Here is a 20,235-nt window from a genome sequence, read left to right as displayed (position 1 = left end):
CAGAATACACAGGATACAAGTCAAATAAAACAGGCTATGCTGAAGTTACATTGGCTAAGTGGCTTAATTTTTTTTTTAAAGCAAAAAGTGTAATTAATTACAATTTGCACTTACAAATTGCATAAATAATATTGTGAAATTAATGTTTTAAATATAAACACAAAAATATGTAAATGATAGAAAAAAAAATTAGAATGATACTTTTAAAAATGAGACTAAAATTACCAGTAGGTGGCAGCAAGCCACTGTCTTAATGACTGAGCCACTGAGTCATTTATTTAATCTATTCATTAAAAACTGCTGATTCTTTCAGGAATGAAGAAACTGTTTTTATGAATGGATCAGTGAATCACTGATTCAAGGCATTCAAAAAAGGTAAATTCTTTTAGTAATGAAACACTGTTGTGTGCAGAGACGTACAACATGGCTTTGTTTAGAACCATTTTTGCGAAAAAAGACAATATTTCTTTTCAAGATTTAAATCACTTAATATTAACTTCTTGTTTATTGAATTTTGTTGCCCTGCCACAGACCATGCTAAATGCTAACCGATCTGTTCATATAATCTAGTCATTTCTAAATGTGTGTGTGTGTGTCCTAGAAAATCTGTGCTTATAATACCGTGATTAAAAATCTATATTTGTTGCTATGCAGTAACAGTAATCTAATTTTGTCAGATTTTTCTGCATTTCTGTAAAACGGACAGCTGGCTGTATGATGATTCTGCCCTCATATTCAGGTTCTTGTTTTTGCTTGGAGAAATGTCCTGTAATAGACAGAGTCACAACACCCTTTTAGTATTACTATAGTTTATGATCAGAAAAAAACTACCGTACAGTAATACAAACATTTTGAATAAAATAAACATTTTTGGTAACACTTTACAATAAGGTATCATTTGTTAACATTGGTTAATGTATTAATTAACATGAACAAACAATGAACAATGCATTTATTACACTATTTATTAATCTTTGTTAATGTTAGTTAATGACAATACAGTTGTTGTTTATTTCATGTTAGTTCACAGTGCATTAACTAATGTTAACAAACACAACTTGTGATTTTAATAATGCATTGGTAAATGCTGAAATTAACATTAACTGAGATTAATAAATGCTGTAGAAGCATTGTGCATTAATGTTTTTAACTAACATTAATGTTAACTAATGAACCTTATTGTAAAGTGTTACCACATTTTTTTATATTTATAAGCAAATCTTACTATATTAATATATTGCTAGCCCGTTCCTCTCTTATAAAGTAAGTTAGTGGAGAACAGCAGTCCGTGTCTAATTTGGCTACTTTAGTAACATTAGATGAAAGCTCACCTGTTGTTACGACGGCAATCACAGGAAAAGACTCCAATACTCCTCCGATGCAGACGACATGACCACAAGACCACAAACTTGAAAATAAAATACAAAATATGTACTTTACAGTGGTATTTCTTAACTCAGTTTTCTTCAGTATTTCACGTTAGCTCGCGGTTTTATTTTACGTCTCTCACGGAATAGGGACCGTCTCTAAAGTTACATACAACATTGGTACACACGTTTCTAACTTAAATAGCATTTGAAGAGAATTACACTTGTGATAAAGAGGCAGTGTACAAAAGATATTATGGTTCTCTGTGTTCGTTAACTTCGGCTAACTGACATTATTAACTTACCAGTTGATGTTATCATCGAAACTATGCCAGTCACAAGAAGAGGCGCCAAAATACACCTCCGACGTTGTCGACAAAATCTAGACTAGAAATTTAAAAAGAACAAACAAAAGAATTACTTGAAAATACTGTTTAAAATGTCCACTGAATTGAAACAGTAGCCAATGCACTTCACCTCAGTAACATTATTTCACGTTAGTTCGTTGTTAAGGTTAAGTAACGACTCGCCAGATTAACTAACTTGCATCAAAAGGCAGCCAAACCTACAAACGTGTTTCTTGGTTTAATAAGGTTTATTTTGGCTAATATAGGTGACCTTAATTTACTCACCAGTCTACGTTATCACCGTTATGACGGCGTTAATCCGGCCGTCAGTCAGAAAAAAAGGCCCCAACTCACGACATGAAAAACGACACGATAAATAATGTTAGTTTGGTGTTAATGAGTTAAAACATCTTAAAATATCTCAGTTTTGCATAAAACAGAAATAATATATGCCTACTAACCTTTTTGTCTAGTTAACAGTGCAAAGTGTCTCTTTTGTCCTTTTACCTCTGCTTCCACCAAACAGCAAACAAAATAAATCTCCCTTGCCATTGGTCAGTTTTTCGCGGGCAAATTCACTACTGTAAATTTACAGTAGTTTACTGTAGTGACCATACATTTTCCCATAATTAGGGATGGGTACCGAAACCCGGTATTAAATCGGTCTCGGGGCTAAATTCTGAAAGACCGGAGTATCGATAAGCTCTGACGTTATCGGTTCTGCTGTCGGTACTGGAGAAATCAAGAAAACACACATACATTTATTGTTACTATATATACACATTATTTTGCAAATTATATTTCACCAGAGTTGCCAGCTGTTTTTATGTGCAATAATATTCAAACATCTGTCTATGATACATTTTTGCTATTCACAATTCAGAAGCGAGAACGCGCTTACGCGGAGGAGTTTCAGCACGTGCAACATGAAAGCCCTGTTTAATTATGATAGAAGAGAGAACTAACTATTCAAACATCTGCTTATGCTTTAGGCCTGTGCTGTGGCTGTTATATTAAGCTAAGTTTTTTTTTTTTTTCGATTTTGGCTTCTAAGTATTATAGCCGCGTTTCTTCTAGCACAACTTCCTTCCCTTTACAGCGGTGCGCATTCGTTCCTCCCTAACCAAAACTTAACGTCAGAATCAGCTCAATCGGTGATTGTTGTAAAATGCTGTCTTTACTGCTGCTACATTGCGGGACATGTTTGATAATAAAACGTTGAAAGCGCAATCAGCGCGAGAGACGCTGTTCCCCAGGCTGAAATGTGTGTGCGCGCCGCGCTCCAAAACGGACAAGCAAATTACACTTTGAGCTTCAGGCGCATCTAAACGATCAAATGCACACAAAATGTCAAAATGGCCAGCTACGAGAGTATTCACTTAAACACAGTTTATGTCTTAAGTGGACGAGATCAGTTGGGAGAAAATCTGATGTGTGTCAAACTGTCAATATTTTGTCTTAAAGTGACAGACTGCTGCTTGGGCCATCAATGTTAAATAACAAAATGCAAAGAGAAAATCACCCACAGCTCTTAATCTGAATAACGTTATAACTTTAATAAGCATTAATCTATCAATACATACAGTGAAAATTATGCAGTACATTTTAATTTTTTTGTTTTACATTTTGATTACTTTTAGATTTGTTTTGTAGCTATTACTTACCTGAACACTAATGTTAGTAGACCTTCATGGAAAACTGAAAGCACTGTTTATTTCATTTAATTTGTATATTTGTTTTATTGTATTTGTCGGTTTGTTTTACTTTGTTTCTTTGTTCATGTTCTTACTGTATGTATATAAAACACTAAAAATGCCTGCACACTGGTGCATTTACAAATTGATGTTTTATATTCATTTAATTAAATATTTATTTTACATTTCAGAATATAAAGCAATGGTAATCCAGCTCCTAATCTGTCTCATATATATATATATATATATATATATATAACAAAAAGTACCGATAAGAATACCGTTAAAGTACCGGATCGATAAGCAGTATCGGTAAGAGTAGTAATACCGTTAAAACCTTAAAGGGGTCATATAATGCCATTTTTGTACAAGCTAATATGATTCTTTAGGGTCTAAATTGAAAGTTTGTAATATACTTTAATTAAAAATTCTCATTAGTATTGTAAGAAAACACTCATTTTACCTGCTCAAAAACAGCTCTGTTTTCAGCACACGGTTTTAGTGCGTGTGTTTTTAAATGCTAATGAGCTTTGCTCGCTCCGCCCCTCTGTTCTGTGGGGCGTTTTTGACACAACACACGTGGAGTGTTGCCTTGACAACAGTTGAGGGTATATTTTGAAGAATGGCAGCGGGAGTCTCTGAGGATACTGTGCAACCGTAACGTTTTGTTCATTATAAACGTGGGATTATTAATTATATTGAGAACGTCGTAAATAGAAAACATGCATGTACCCTGAATGTAAACATTAGCCACATACATCGTGAAGCGTGCTAGCGATTTGCAAAGATTAATATAAAGATTAATATAAAGGTTAATTAAACGTTACACTCACTTCTTCTGGAGGTTCAGCAGGAACACGAATAGTTGGTACCGATTCTTTTTTCAGGAGCAGCTTCTTAGCAAAACCAGCTTTATACTGACCTTCATTTATAAAGCAGTCTGGTGAAAATGATTCGCGCAAACATGAAAACATTGACGTTGCTCGTGGGGAATATTCCTTCAAAATCAAAACTCAGCCACTGTGTCTTCAGCGGTTCGGACTTAGGAACATCAAAATGACTGCTGTGTTCATTATTGCACCCGAGAACAGAACACCACAATCGCTTAGACGCCATTCTGCTCATAGACAGCTCCAGCGTATATCAACAATGACACGCGGACTATGATTGACAGCTCGCTCACGAGCAAGGGAGGGTCTGTGTTGAAACACTGCTGTCAATCAACCATCGTGGGAGGGGCGTCCGACCGTGTGGCGTCACACGGTCGAACGGCTTGATTTGAGACAGGGTAAAACAAATAAGGAGATTAACAAAAAAACACTGGATGGATTTTTATCATTTTATGATGGTTGTGTACAGGCACTGCTAACACACATTTCAGTACAATCAACTTGTAAAAGTGCATGTACCATTATATGACCCCTTTAACGATACCCATCCCTACCCATAATCCTTTGCAGTTTACAGTAAAATACTGTATATACATTTTACAGTATCTTACTGTACATAATACAGTAAAATACTGTTCAAATTACAGAAATCGGTTACAGTGTAGGCTTTTGCTATGCAGTTGCTGGGGTGTTGTAGACTAATGATAGTGTGTTCTGGGTGATTGCAGACATTCCCACCTCTGGTAATAACAGAATGTCTTCTTTAATGATACAAGCTCAGAAACATTTATAACCTGTTGAAGTTTTTTTATATTGTGTATTGACTTGCTGCCATGGTGGATTTTGAAATGTTGTTATTTATTTTTCATTTTAAACAGTATAGATGATTACTTAATGGCAACGCAATATTTGTGAACACAACTGTGCATGTCAGACAATAAATCCCCAAAAAGTATGCATGGGGGCTTGCTTTGGTGTTGCTTAGACCCCATGCCACCCTAAAAATTATTTTCTAGATCCACCCCTGCTTTAGAGGGGTGCCGGTGTCTGATATTTGCACTGCAGCCAGTTGGGTTACACCGCATACTTTTACGAGGTTCTACCGGTTAAATGTTCTGGAATCCTCTGCTCCGTCATCAGTGTTACACTCTATAACGCCCTAGTTGGCGATCAAAGTGAGTATTGTCAATATGGTGTTGATCATTCCACCTTAGGATAGGTGTCATTGCGAGTGTAGATGCTGAGGTGCGGCTCCGCATATGCGTAGATGTTTTGCCTACACAGCTGCTGAGAATCCTCCCTCGCAATGGCTTGGGTACACTTTTCCCATACTTTGATGGTTATTTTTGACTTGAAAGGGAATGATAGGTTGCGGATGCAACCCTGGTTCCCTGAAAGAGAAAATAACCGTCAAGCCATGAGGTCGCTCTGGAAGCCTTCACGGCCTGAAGGGCAAAAGAGGAAGTGACTCTCTGCACGTTGCATATAGTGACAAAACAACCGTTAGGACTAAACATAGTCTGTCTTAGTCAGCAGCTCTGCGTGACAGATTAATGACATTCTACACGCCCTGTGCTAAGAACTCCCCAATAAGTGTTTATCGCAATTGCATTGCCGATTTTCTTATGAAACTGGCTGGACAACCTCTAGATATCAACACAGGACACAGCAGGTTGGAGGCTTTGAAATGCACTGTCCACTTTAGCTGTCTTGCTTGTCAAAGGGTCAGCACCTGCATCCTTAGACTGCGCAGCTATACACGTTAAAATGTGACCTAAACCCATCGTTGAAGTTTGAATACCAGCACATCTCCAGTTCATTTTGCCATTGCGACTCAGTCAGCAACCACCGTTCTGTTTCTCTTAAAAAATGTTCCCCCTGTTTGGTTTATGCATATACTGCAGCTCAGTCTGCCAAAATTTAACATGTGAACAAAGATAAGGAAGCAGACAATTGTTGGGTAATAACCCACAGCTTTCCTTAGAACTACTGTTTTAAGGAGTAGGAGTTGCTGTAATTTATAGTAATATCTTCATCATTACTCGGAGCGGAACAGCTAGTTCATGAGTTCATGACCTCAAGGCTAGATTATTGTAATGATTTACTAGCTGGTTGTCCTTGCTGATTACTTACAAAGCACTAAATGGTTTAGCTCCCCAGTACTTGGGCTCTTAACCCATTATAGTCCTCCACGTCTATTGTGATCTCAAAATTATGTCCAGTTGATAATACCTACAATTAGTGTTGTCACGGTACCAAAATTTCAGTATTCGGTACCGATACCAGTCAAAATCCCCGGTTCTCGGTACCAATTTCGGTACCACATGCTAATTAAAAAACACATTATTTTTAATAATAAAGTCAAACAAAAATAAAATGTGCAAAAATCAATGCCATTCTTTATACTTATTTAAATTGTGTTTCAAGTTTTTCCGCAAGTAAAAAAAGTATGAAAAACAGTAAACAGTAAAGTTTCACCCAAATTTAATTTGTCTTTTAATTAATGAAATTTAAACACATTTTATTTTTTTGCTAAATAAAGGGAATTTACTATTAAAATTAAAATATGGAAGAAATATTGTGTGATTATTTCTTTAAAAATAAATATTAATTTTTTTCAACAGTAGTAAGAGTATCACATACATTCTACTAAATAATAGTAATATATTTCTGGTACAATGTCTTTAATATAAACTTTTATTTTGACGGGTTGCCGTGAATAGGCCTACCTTTACATTTCTGTGTGTAGCTTATGATATGACACTGGTTTTACTCAAATGAAACGGTAAAATGCTCGTGAAATGACTCTCAGAGCTGTTCTGGAGACGTTGTTTATGTATTTTTGTCCTCATTGAGACTCAGATGCTGAAATCACCGCGAGCGTCACACGTTCATTAATTCACACACAGACTCGCAGAACATGCAAGATTCATATCTGAATCGACTTTTGCGGCTTAATATTTACAGATACTAATCCATGTCGCGATTTAATTTAAGTGTAATGACCTACTTTTGATTAATTCATCCAAACTTTGACAAATTCCGTGACATTCCGTGCTAAACTGTAAATTCCGTTTTTATAACTGGATTCCGCGATTCCGTCCGTGTTTTCTGCATCACGTCAAGAACCGGGCTGACCGGGTACTCGGTACCACCGGTACTTACAAAAACCTGGTACCGTGACGTTTTCATTTTTTTAGTACCGACTTGGTACCGAAGTACCGGGTCTTTTGACAACACTACCTACAATATCAAAATCGACTGCCGGCGGTAGATCCTTTTCCTATTTAGCACCCACACTTTGGAACAGTCTTCCTAAGATTGTCCAGGAAGCAGACACACACTGTCAGTTTAAATCTAGACTAAAAACACATCTCTTTAACCTGGCATATTCATAACACATTATCTACTTCTAAAATTCAAATCATGTAAAATGTTAGTCTGCATAGATTAGGTCAGCCGGAACAGGGAACCTTTCCCATAACACCTGATGTACTCGTCACATCATAAGAATAATGGCGTCTACGCTAATATTAGTCTCTCTGTTTATCCCGAGGTCCACTGTAGTCTGCCGGATCCAGGCCATATCCAGATGAGATGAAGGACCTGCGCCTGGACAAGACCACAACACAGCCCTGAAGTGTCAACTAGACCCTCCCCTGTGAAAGTCTCTTTTCCTTCTGTATAGATAAAATGTTGTTGGGGTGATTCCGGTTCGCATGGATACGCGGAAGCGACTAATGTTTCTGTGTAGTGCATGCCTAACAAGTGATTTGGCAATTTCGCTTAGAGAAAGACTACGCGTCTGCACATGAGCGCATTCAAACACGCATACCTATAGACTGAACACGTGGTACGCATGTGCACACCGTAACCGCATTTTGAAGTTTACATGGTGTTGAAGAAAATGCTGACTTTCATATGTTTACGTGAAAATGTAGTGCATAACCTATTCTTTGGAATGGCTGTGAGGAAGGAAATGGGTCTGGGGCTTTTAGCCTAAGACGTATGGGTGACAAGAAAATCCATAGGGCGATATTGGGCTAAGAGCCAGACGAGCTGAGGACGGGGGAGATGTATGTTTGTGACTTGAAGGGTGATCTAAGGCCTAAATATAAGGGGAAATGAGCTTCAAACTCATGATATAGTAGAATGTTATTTACTTTCTCATCATGTATGGAAAAACACAGCTGCGGAGAGTTTTTGTGATCTTGTAACCTTGAGTGCCTCGAGTGTGGATATAAGGTGGAGGAGCACCCTCCCCGTTTCTCGCACTCTGCAGAAACCTGTGTGTCTGTATGACTGTTGACCTTCTATGCAAAAAAAAAAACCATTGTCTCTGGCGAGAGTTAGCTAAAATTGCTCCAACAGCGGAGATAACTTTATCTCAAAATTTGCATTCTCAAGTCTCCAAACACAATTGTCATGCAAATGAATGGCCAAAACGCATTAAAGGGTTTCTGTTTTCAATTATAATGTCGCGTAAGTGGCCCCTAAAATTAATAACTAATGATTTTTACAACAGAAATGAAAAAGAAAAAAACCTCAAAAACTCACTTTAGCTGGACAATAACTTTTTATAGAGTTGCTGTAGAGGCCAAAACAATTTATGTCCTTTGACTTTCCTATTTTCACTGTAAAGCTGCTGTGAAACAATCTGTATTGTAAAAGTGCTATATAAATGAAGGTGACTTGACTTGACTACTGAACCACAGCCAAGAAAATATGACCAGTGGAAGCAAAGGAGCAGCTTATTATAATAACCACAGCCTATTATGTTTGATGTAAACAAGTGTTAGAAATTGTGCAATTTTGCAATTCTGGGGAAAGGGGATGGCACTTCCTCATACCTTAATGAATATGTATATGAGTATGTATAAGAGCAGCGGGACTAGTTGCAGCAGAGGAATTCTCCTGTGGTGTCCTGTCAGTTGATCACTGTCTTCAGTTTTCAAACTTAAAACTGAGGTATGTTATGTTTTTCCTATGCTATACAAGCACAGTGAAAACTATGATAATGTAAGACTTTATTTTCAGTTTGGAATAAACCTGCCATTATGAGTTCATCCTACATGGAAGTACAAGTTGATAGGATTTCGTTCAGTACTATATATTTGCCAAAAGTTTTTCTTTTCTAGGCCATGAAATTTGGAGACCTCCTTTCATACGCTCGCCCTGGGTACAAACACTGGGCGGTGTACACTGGGACGAATAAAAAGGGAGAAGATACGGTTGTCGAGTTTACAGGTACAGTGATTCTATGTAGAAACTTCAAATCATGGTTTCCTATCTCTGACTAGCCTTTGTCTTACTAAAAGTGCTTCTTAAATTCTTTTTAAAAACTTCACAAGAACACTGATACGCTCATTCTGCACATCTGTTAACGTCTATGTTTCAGCTACTGCTTTATGCAGTAAAGGATTAAAAACCACAGGTATAGTCGATATTTGACAGAACCAGAATGGAGGGAAAAGGGTAATTTATCTTATTTTCAGCCACTATAGAGCATTCAAAAGCATTGTTTTACATGTGAATCGCATGCATAATTGTATTCATGGATTTTATGCGCGATGCAATGTGAATATGAAACTAATGTAAATTAACGAAGGTCAACTTGTTATTTTAACTGCAACAGTGATCAGTATTCTTTTCTTTCATCACCTAAACATTCCTGTCTCAAAGCACTACTTCTATCACCCATGTCCTCTTTCCTATTGTCATAGGCAAGACAAAATGTAAATGCACTGCATTGCACCACTGCAATGTATAAAACTACACAAGGAAGAATTAAACAATAGTACCTAACAACATATTTTGAACATGAGTACATATTCTGAAGTGCGTATTACAGCACCATGCATTTTATTAAGGATTTAAAATGCATTTAAACAATAAGACACGTGTTTCATAGCCTATTGTGTAATAGTTCTTAAACATTCTATCGAGTTAACTGTATACAGTAGGGGTGGCACGGTACACAGATGTCACGGTTCGGTACGTACCTCGGTTCGGGGGTCACGGTTCGATACGATTTCGGTACAACAGGGGGGAAAGAAAATCTACTATGCTCAGTTTCTTTTTATTTATTTTGAACAGACAGTAGTGCAAATTACTATTTTCTCCATCTAGATGTGAAAATACTAAACATTATTACATGTTATATATATAAAATCTGTTTTGTTTTCATTGTGAGTGTACACAAATAAAAGCAGACCTTTATACAGTGATTATTAATAAGACAATAAGTGTTTAAAGTTGATTCTGCTGGTATAAGGAAACAGTTGAAGTGATCGCGCCGGAGTGCATGCACACACACACTCACATCAGTTCCAGCATTGCTAACTTGACAGCGCAGTTGGTACTTCATCAAAATAAAATACAGTGAGCCAAACATCAGCGCGCACGCCTCTGTGTCACCGTTGGAATGCGACTGAAGTACAAAGCCTATCATTTACATAATAAATAATAGTTTAGCATTAAGATACGTTACATCGCAAATATATAAATATTATGGAATATTTGGATTTGTGCCGAATGAGAGAGGTAGGATACTCGAGCACAAAGCTCCATTTCGCAAACAGTTGAGTGCGCAAGCCTTTAAAGTATACTGTATAAGTATCCCTATATGAGAGACGAGTGCAGAATCAGCACATGGTCACTGTCTAGGGGGCTTTGTTTTCAAGTGCGCAACTCATGGCATTCGCTGTTCTTCTGCTGGCGGTTATCAAACAGCGCTGCATTACTGCGGGCGCCCCCTTCTGGATTGGGGGTGAATCGCCTGTATTCGTCGTAAGGCCTCATGCACCGAACCGAGACGCCCGTACCGTGACGGTTCGGGACAAATACATGTACCGTGCCACCCCTAGTATTCAGTATACTGTGCAGGATGTGCTTGTCTCTTGTATATTTTGATTATTACATGGTCAGGTGACTTTTAATTGTTAGTTATATCGCAGTATTATTTTTACATACAATTACCCAGTTGGGTTTTTACTGGATCAATCTAGGTATGGGGGAAACAGTTCAAAACAGCTTTGATAGTTAAATATTTCCTTCAGGTGAAATGGGATCAAACAGTAAAGCAGGAGCCACTGTGAAGCAAGGTCTGCTCAAGCCTGGTTTCACAGTCGAAAATCAACAGCATGGGGAAACAGCAAAATCTGAAGCAGAGATGAGAGCAAATGTTGAGAAGGTTTTGCGAGATGGCGCCGGAAAATATGGAATACTCGACAACAACTGTGAGCACCTAGCCACATTTATTCGCTACGGGAAAGCCCAATCACTACAGGTACATTTAAAATCGTATTCTATATAACTCTGATTACAAACAGATCCTTCTTTTTAGAACCTGATACAGGCCTGAAATTACCACAATACTGTATAATAAGGTACCCTGCACATGGAACATCAGCTTCTGATTGCCTTATATTGGTCTTTTCTCTTTTATACAGGCAAATCGCGTTCTCAATACGGCACCAAACTTTAACAACGAAATTGCAGATAACTTCGGTGCATCTTCCTTTGGTTCGTCCAATATGAAATTTAATTAATTTCTTCAATCTGCATTCCCCCTCCACTGCACTCACATGTTATTTGATTTGTAGTGAATGTTTTTTTTTTTTTTTCAATCATATTAAAGTTGATTTGGCTGCACTGTGTCTTGATTGTACAAAAATATCTTCATTTTAACAAGATTTATGTAACTTTTAGAACAGGTTTTTTATGTCACTCTGAGAGGAGTTTTAAAGCAGCCAGTGGGATAATTAAAAATGTACTTCTTTTAAACAACAAATTCGCTACTTCCCTACACGCCGGCTCAGTGCACATCTCATCAGGGAGACGTGAACCTCTCCCCATGGCTCCGCTCCAGATCCCACCGCAGAAGCAGAATTAACAAGTTACTTTCTCGGTGCCAAACCTAAATGTACCATTACAGGTTGTTATATATATATATATATTTTTTACAAATCAAGGGATAACAATACAAATGTCTATGTGTTTTTTGTTTGGTTTTTTTTACAGAGAAGGAATGCAATCCTTCACACAACAATCTCAATGCAAAAGTAAATCATTCTTTTATTAAATGCACAGAAACTCTCTGACTCTTCCATCCAGATCGGGGTATTCTCTGCTTTTATTGTTATTTTATTTCTTATGCATTCCATTTTTATTCTTATGTATTTGTTTCCTTTTCATGTAGAGCACTTTGAATTACCATTGTGTATGAAATGTGCTAAATAAATAGACTTGCCTTGCCTCGCCTTACATTCTTTGTGGGAAAGGTAACGAAAAAAGTAGAAGAGGAGACAACACCAACATAAATTATTAGCCTTTCAAATGACACATGATGACCATTACTAAAAATTAACGCTATTTTACTATAGTAAAAGTAACCTGTATTATTAAAAATATAGCTTCCTGTCAAATCTGATGGGGGAATTAATTACATTTAGTTTTGTACTAGATCTTCACAGGGTACTTGCAGAGTTGTTAAAATAAAATTGAAATGAAACAGGCTGGGGCACACATTCAACAAGCCCTAAATATAGCTAGTCAGCAAAACAGGGTAACTGCAAGTTTAAAATAAATATGTTTTATGCAATCGATACGTTTGCTTTTTTAGTCTTATTTTTTTTGTACAGCACTTTGGTCAGCCTTGGTTGTTTTTAAATGTGCTTTATAAATAAATAATGTATTGTATTGTATTGTATTTGAAATCGATTTATGCACCACTATATCAATACATATGAATTAGAGGTAAACGAATAATGGATTTTGCTGATACGATAATGTTAAACCAAGTTAATAAACAGATTAATCTGCCGATATCAGTAAGCTCTCTATATTGAATGTGTTAAATAATGTTTTAGTCTTTTCATGTCATTGGGTGGCCCAGAGAGAGGAATAAAGAGTTATGTTGAATTAAATGCCAGATTCAGTTTATTGTGTAACTAAAACACAGATATTAACCAGAAAGAAATAAAAGAAAGATAAAGTTGTTTTATGTGTTACATCTGTCTTATACATCTAAACGAGCCTGAAATGCACCTGGACATTTATTTTGAAATGTCTGTGTGTGTGTGTGTGTGTGTGATAAAGGAACTTTCCATCCAAAAGCGGAGGGGCAACTGTTTAAATCTGTCAATGTGGGTGTGATGATTTATACATGAGTTTATTCAATAAAAATATACAAGCCACAAAGAGATGTGAAAGCAGGAAAAATCGAGAAGGGTCTGGCTGCAGACTTGCACTTGCACGCTCAGACTTGGACGCTCAGACACCAGCACAAGTCACTTGCAGAGGAAGCGCTGGTGTCGCTCCCCTCCCCTACCCACCGCACGAGCGGGAGTCGGTTACCACAGCAACACATTCACTTACAGCAAACATTCTCTTTATATTATATTAATTATATTTAAGTTTTTCTCAGTCGCTTTGGTGCATTAATCAGATCACAACTAAAATTCTTGTTCAACCTCCACACTATCTAGTCACTTGTGCACCTCATAAAAGCAATTTCTCATTATTTTGAACAAATTGCAAATGCTTTGGTACATTCATGCAACTGATTAAGTACAAGTGCCATCTGCTTCTTACATTATCAATTGCTTATGCCATGTTGATCAAAATGTATGGTTCTCTGTTGAATAGTCTTACTCCCCAAAACATCTAGGCATTAATTCCATAAGTCATTAAATTCAGAATAGTAGTTGTCATTGTGCAATCAGACAGTGTTCACTATATTGTAGTGTAATACAGCATATTTACATTATATAGCAGAGACTACATCTACTCTGTGCTGCCTGCCTCACTGGATCCGCTACAATTTGCATATCGCAGCAACCGTTCCACAGACGAAGCTATTGCCTTCACCGTGCACACTGCTCTCTCCCACCTGGAAAACAAAAACACCTATGTGAGAATGCTGTTTGTGGACTACAGCTCCGCATTTAATACCATAGTGCCTGCCACACTGGTTGCGAAGCTCCAGACTCTGGGACTAAACAGATCTCTGTGCAGCTGGATCCTGGACTTCCTGACAGTAGAGCCCTGCATTTCGGCACGGGCCCAACGGGCCCCCGACTTTTTTACATCCCTAGGGCCGGGCTTCGGGCCAATTTTCACGTCATAGTTCAGACGCAGGCCAGGCCTCGGGCCTGTTTTAGTTTTCTCCTTATTTTTATATTTTAGACATCCATCAATTAGTGAGGAAAAGAAATTGCCGCACTGGTGGAAACAACACGAGACCGTGCCGCGACTGTGAAGAGCGGCTCGACTGTGTTTAGAGTCCCACAGCAGCAGAGAGCCATCAGCGCAGCTGAAGAGTTCTGCGCTCAAATACACGCAATAAAGCTTGCCGTAAAGCCCCAGCAAAAGTAATTACCATGAATGTGTCCGTGGAAATAGTAAGGAGATATTTGAATTACTTACTAATAAACTACTGTTTTTTTGTGTCAGTGTTGCATCAGTGTGGATCCATCTCCTCATTAGACGCGCCTTTAGAGAGAAGTGCATCTTCACGGATTATGATTATAATGAATGAGTTTTTATTTTCGATTTATTTCGTTAAGTAGTAATTTAAAGCTTTCTATAGATATATTTATCATGTCTGTGAGGCATGTATTCGCTGACTTTGGATACCATGGATACCTCTCCTGTACAAAAATAAATAAATAAATAAAAATTGTATTCTGGTGACAGTATGATAGAGATTAACAGCCAATTTTAGCCTGCGTTTTCTGTAACGTATTAGCCAAGTACTAACATTACTAACCAAGCATAAGAGACTAGCCATCAGGCAAACTACTAGCAAGACAACGTAACGAAATTAAAAGTAAGTTAGCTAGTAAACTAGTTCAACACAAATTTTTACATTACTCTGGTGTTACATAAGCGTACATCTCATTATTTACCGATATTTTGTTGCTGTGATTCAAACCAAATGATGTGTCTGATTTACATTTAGCGTAATGCTAACTCACCTGATATGAAGTGTGAACTGCAGAGCCTGGCATTTTTAATTTGGTCCTCTTTCTAATCGGCTCGTCTGAGGGCTTGTAACCAAAGCCGTCTGCGGTTGGCATTAAAAAGAGTGTGAGTTGAAGGTATTCGGTAAAACTTAAGACTACTGTTTACAGATTTCCGATTCTGGCATCCCACTGCACAACACAACATTTTCCCGGTCGTCTTTTGCAACCAACATGCGCAGTTGAAACAGCGTGACGTCTGTGTGATGTAGGGTAATAATTGGCCTATATGTCTGATAATCAGAGCCGCAAAATACACAAGCTGCATAGGGCCCCCGAAACACCAGGGGGCTCCCTTGCTCTCAAAGATGATTTATTTTTAGTTTAGTTTTTGAAGTGGGCGAGCAGTTATCAAAACATTAATGTTAATTTCTTTTAATGCGGTGCGCTGTCGCCCTTTCTACGTAAAAAAAAATCAGTCAAATCATGTAAGGTGAATGTCGTACAGTCTTGATCGAGACTAAAAAAAAAACGAGTACCGAGCCGCGGAAGAGACTGTCAGTCCTGTCTTGTGTTTTCCTCCTCTCGTGCCCATATTTGGTTTGTTCCTGTTCCTGTCATTATGAGTTGATTAGTCTCCATCCGTGTTTGATTTGTTCCCCACCTGTTTGAGTTCTCCTCGTCTGAATTCCTTGTGTTTATAATCCCTGTGTTTCCCTGTCTCCGTGTCAGCTGTTAATTGTCATTTCTTGTGTTCCGTGGGTCCTGCATTCCTGTTATTTCTAAAATAAAGTCTATGTTGGAAGAAACTCCTGGTCCCCGCGTTTCCCTGGCTCCAGCAGGACCGTGACAGAACAGCTGACCTAAACCGTAACCTCTTCCGTTTTCCCCCCGTTTTGTTTTCCACGTTTTTGTCAGTTTTTTGTTCCTGTTTTTTGTTTCTTCGCCCTTGCCCAACGGGATCTCCATTTCTATGAGTATGCGGCCGAGTTCTGTAAGCTCGCGAGGGGAATGCCGCTGGAAGACGCGGGCATCCTCCACCTTTTCCGGCTCGGAGCCAATCTCCACCATCCCATGGAGCTCCCAGACACCACGGGACTGTGTTGGAGAGAGGCTATTTACCAGTGTCTGGGAAGCGTCCGGGCCCGAGCCGGAACTAGCCCGCCATCCGCGGCCCCCCCTCACCAGCCGCCGTTCGCGGCCAACGCAAGCCCGCCGCCGACCGCGGCTCACTCTGACCAACCGCCGTTTGCGGCCCACGCAAGCCCACCACTGATCGCGGCCCACGCAAGCCCGCCGCTGATCGCGGCCCACGCAAGCCCGCCGCTGATCGCGGCCCACGCAAGCCCGCCGCTGATCGCGGCCCACGAAAGCCCGCCGCCGTCCGCGGCTCCCCCTCACCAGCCACCGTTCGCGGCATCCTCTCACCAGCCGCTGTTCGCGGCCCACGCAAGCCCGCCGCCGTCCACGGCTCAGTCTCACCAGCCGCTGTTCGCGGCCCACGAAAGCCCACCGCCGTCCGCGGCTCCGTCTCACCAGCCGCCATTCGCGGCCCACGCAAGCGCGCCGCCGTCCGCGGCTCCGTCTCACCAGCCGCCGTTCGCGGTCCATGTGCACCTGTTCATGGACCTTTGCATCAGGTTGACTCTCAGGACTGGATGTGGGTCTGAGGAGGTGTAACCTGTCTCTGTCAGTCGCGTGAGCTTCCACTTCTGGATATCTTGGCCTTCTGTAGTGTTTGGTCAAACTGGGTGATGTTTTAGCCAGTTTGTCAAGGTCTTTGGGAGTCGTCTCGTGCAGTTTCGGGGTCTGCATGGAGAGGCTTTCTTCTTTTGCTAGAACGGAAGAGTTCTATGGTGAGGGCTGGCGATGCTTTGGTTTGCGGCCATTCACTTCTTCCAGTGTGTAGCAATTCTTGGATGGGGGACTCCGTTCTGCTCAGCGGTGGTGATGCTGATGAGGGCTCCGCTTTTCTTGGCTCTAATTCCTTTTCAGGTGGTCTTCCAGAGCATTTATCTTAGAGTCTTTGTTTTAAGGTCAGTTTTAGCTTCCTCTAGTAGCTGTTCTGCAGACTGTAGATGTCTTCTCATGTCTTTCTGGGAAGCCTTGAGTTCTTGTCGGTCACGTTCAGCAACTGCAAGGGCTTCTTGGAGCTGTTCAACTTTTTCCTTTGTTTCCGGTTTCACTCCACCTGTTCCCTTGAGTTTATCCTGAGTCGTGTGTCAGGAGTCTCTTCCGGATCGTGACTATTACTCAGAATATTAAAAGTTCAATGGGTTGCAAACCCAAAGTGGAGTGCGTTGTAGTGGGGCTTTGAGGTTCAGGCTTGCTGTTTCGGAATTGACAGCAGCCTGACATGCTCATGGTCTTGGTTGAGGCCGTAGCTCACCATGCCATACACTTGTGATGTTGTTGCATGCCTGATACAGGTGTTGGTGCTTGACTGGCTTCCTGTTCATTGTGGCAGACTCATCTTTTTCCTAGCCAAGGAGGTGGCGTGTGAAGCTGAGATAGACTCAAATTTCCAATTTGCCAAATTATGCCAGTGTAACTGAGGAGTTCTTTGATGCAGTTCTTGTGAGCTGATGCGATTTAAAGGGTGATCAGGATGGCTGTCACTTGTACTGTGATCACTGGGAGTCCAGCTTGAAGTGTTGCTGTGGGAGACTGGAGAATCACTGGATGATTCGTGAAGTGCAGAGCTGGGCTCTTTTGTCATCTGAGTAGTTAGTGCCCCGGTGGGAGCAGTGTTCTGCTGAAGTGGGCAACCCCCCTTTAGTTCTGGCCATGTTGTTGGTGTAGACCAGGACTAAGGCAGTAGTTGGTGAATCCAGCTGTAAGATGAAACTCCTTGGGATGAGGGTAAATGAGGCATGGTGTAGAGTGCAGATGCCATTTGAGTTTGATGATGTAATGTGGTCTTGAGTGAGTCCACATAGCTGACATCAACTCTGCATCGTTGCTTCTTGTGAAGAGCAGCTTTGGCACTGGCAGTTGTCGACAGGTGCAGGATGTCTCTTAGAAAAGGGGGTGTGGCTCAGAGTGGGGCCAGGTTCCCTCCATCCCCTTGAAGGTGTGTGCTTGAGGGTTTGGCCACGCTGTCTGTGTGTCACACTCTGGCTGTCCGTTCCCCTTTTGTGTATGCTGGTACTGCAGTCTCATATTTTTGCCGGTGTAAACGTCTGGTATGGTCTGGCCAGACGTTCTTGCACTTTACAGGGCTTCTCCAGGCGGTTGCAAGGTCTCATAGGAGACTTGTGCACTTGCTTGCCAAGGCAGGTCTGGTGTGTGCTCGGTGAGTGCTTTGAAGCGTGTGAGGCTTCAGGCCATGTCCTCATGGCTGGCTGTGAGATTTTCCCGTGACCTCTGTGACCTGACAGTCTGTCTGGGTGACCTGTCTGGCTGGAGTGGCTGGGGTTCTTGCACTTCAGCCCAGAGTTTCGGCTGTCTCACTTTCAGCAAAGGGTCAATGTGACCCAGCAGCTCTTTATCACTGAGAAGGTGGTATCCATGTATGGCTGCATGTTCCGTGCACACCTTTGGGCCTTAAGAGTTCAGTTCTGTTTCTGAGCTTCAGCTTGGGGTCTGCCCAAGAGTTGGAAGTGACATAAAAGTTGGATTTACTCCAGTGTCACCAGAACTCCAAGTCTCGCCTTGTTTTCCAACATGCTGTTTCCTGGTTTTCCGATTGGGTCCCTCAGCAGTCCTGGTATCGGGTTTGTGTGGTGACCGGTATGCTGACAGGTGTTGGATCAACCTGGATGTGCAGCCATCAGCTGAGGTGGCTGGGTGATGCCATTACCTGGTGATGGAACAGCTGGCTCTGTGGTCAGTGGCTGGTTAGCAGAGATCTGGGTGAGTGTTCAGCTGGTGGGCATTTTGGGGCGGTCATCCATTCCAGTTCTCACACTTATAAGGAGTCTGTACTGCCCATTTTGCCTCTTTGCGGGCCTCCTCTGAATGAGTTCCTTTAGGATACTCAAGATCTCTATACTGTCTCAGATGTAGCCCCACTGTTCAGCTCTGAGAAGAGCTGGGACGTGTCACGAGGGTTTCTGCTGGTGAAATTTCAGGTTTGTTGCTCAGTGCTCTGTCTGGTGCTTGGGAGAGGCACCATCACGGCTATGCTGTTCCTGCTGGTTGGGAACTGTGTTGACTTTCTGATGAAGCATCTATCACAGTGATGTGCCTTTCAAGATGCAAAGGCAGGAGGAGTCTGGGTCGTGGGCTGGTCTGACCTTGAAACTGAGTTCTCGCGACCAGCTGAGATGTCAGTGCTTATCTCTGTGTCCTGGCTGTGCACTTCAGATGAGTTGGCTGGCTGGAAGTGTGAACGTTCCCGCACTTGAGGCTAATTCTCTGAATGCTTAAAGTCCCTTGGGCTCAAAACCATATGGCAGGTCCATGTTGGTGAAAAGAGGGCCGGTGTCCATTTGGGTTGTGTACACGGGGTGTACGGTCTCATGGAGCTGATGGTCAGGTGCAGGAGAGTTGACCGTGTGTTTATTTTGGCTTGTCGTGGGCGGTCAGCCGTCTGCTGATGTGCTGTTTGGGTGCCATCTGGTGTTAGGATGGATGTCTCTGTGGTGAGAGACTGTTTGACAAGATCTGGGCGTTTCTTTTAGTAGGAGGGCTTTCTGGTAAGTTGTTGGTTTCTTATGCCACTCGTAGTTAAAAGGAGTTTGATAGTCTGATATATCCTGTTTGCCCTGCTGGGGAGGCCACTCGCAGGATCAGTTCGTTTTATGTCCTCAGGATCTCTGTTGCTGGCCCGTGTGCTTCTCCAGAGTCCGTTCTGGGTACTGTGCAGGGATAGGCAGGATTTTAACAGTCTTTATGGAGGCAGCGCTGTGTTGTCTGTAGGCCATATGGGCTGAGTTCCGCAGATGTCAGGGTCGTCATTGTGCGGGGGAAGACCATGGCGCTTGAATGGTGACTCACCATGTGATGCGAATTTCTGGGAGGAGGGAAGG

The 20,235-nt window shown here is 41.0% G+C and overlaps 1 protein-coding gene and 1 long non-coding RNA gene across 3 annotated transcripts; one reads left to right on the top strand and one right to left on the bottom strand.

The window, feature by feature from the left end:
- Positions 1–611: 611 nt before the first annotated feature.
- LOC131537930 (uncharacterized) lies at positions 612–2,030 on the bottom strand. Its single transcript, XR_009270432.1, has 4 exons — positions 2,000–2,030; positions 1,673–1,754; positions 1,332–1,408; positions 612–766 (listed from the first exon to the last, which is right to left on the bottom strand). It is a non-coding gene; the product is annotated as an uncharacterized LOC131537930 (long non-coding RNA).
- Positions 2,031–9,192: 7,162 nt separating this feature from the next.
- LOC131537729 (phospholipase A and acyltransferase 1-like) lies at positions 9,193–12,554 on the top strand. 2 transcript variants are annotated; one of them, XM_058771358.1, is made up of 4 exons: positions 9,193–9,266; positions 9,437–9,545; positions 11,357–11,586; positions 11,750–12,554. In XM_058771358.1, the coding sequence occupies exons 2-4, from the start codon at positions 9,440–9,442 to the stop codon at positions 11,846–11,848; spliced, it is 435 nt and encodes a 144-aa protein (XP_058627341.1). In that variant the 5' UTR covers positions 9,193–9,266; positions 9,437–9,439; the 3' UTR covers positions 11,849–12,554. The 2 variants fall into 2 exon arrangements, with proteins under 2 accessions (XP_058627341.1, XP_058627342.1); XM_058771359.1 differs by lacking the exon at positions 9,193–9,266 and having other exon boundaries at positions 9,293–9,545.
- Positions 12,555–20,235: the final 7,681 nt, after the last annotated feature.

The sequence above is a fragment of the Onychostoma macrolepis genome, chromosome 03 (genome assembly GCF_012432095.1).
Source record: "Onychostoma macrolepis isolate SWU-2019 chromosome 03, ASM1243209v1, whole genome shotgun sequence".
Taxonomy (NCBI): domain Eukaryota; kingdom Metazoa; phylum Chordata; class Actinopteri; order Cypriniformes; family Cyprinidae; genus Onychostoma; species Onychostoma macrolepis.
This window is presented reverse-complemented; position numbering and strand designations above follow the sequence as displayed.

Coding starts and splice junctions, on each gene's coding strand:
- LOC131537729 (XM_058771358.1), top strand. CDS start 9,440: ATGAAATTTGGAGACCTCCTTTCATACGCTCGCCCTGGGTACAAACAC. Junction 9,546..11,356: donor TACGGTTGTCGAGTTTACAG/GTACAGTGATTC, acceptor TATTTCCTTCAG/GTGAAATGGGATCAAACAGT. Junction 11,587..11,749: donor GGAAAGCCCAATCACTACAG/GTACATTTAAAA, acceptor TCTTTTATACAG/GCAAATCGCGTTCTCAATAC.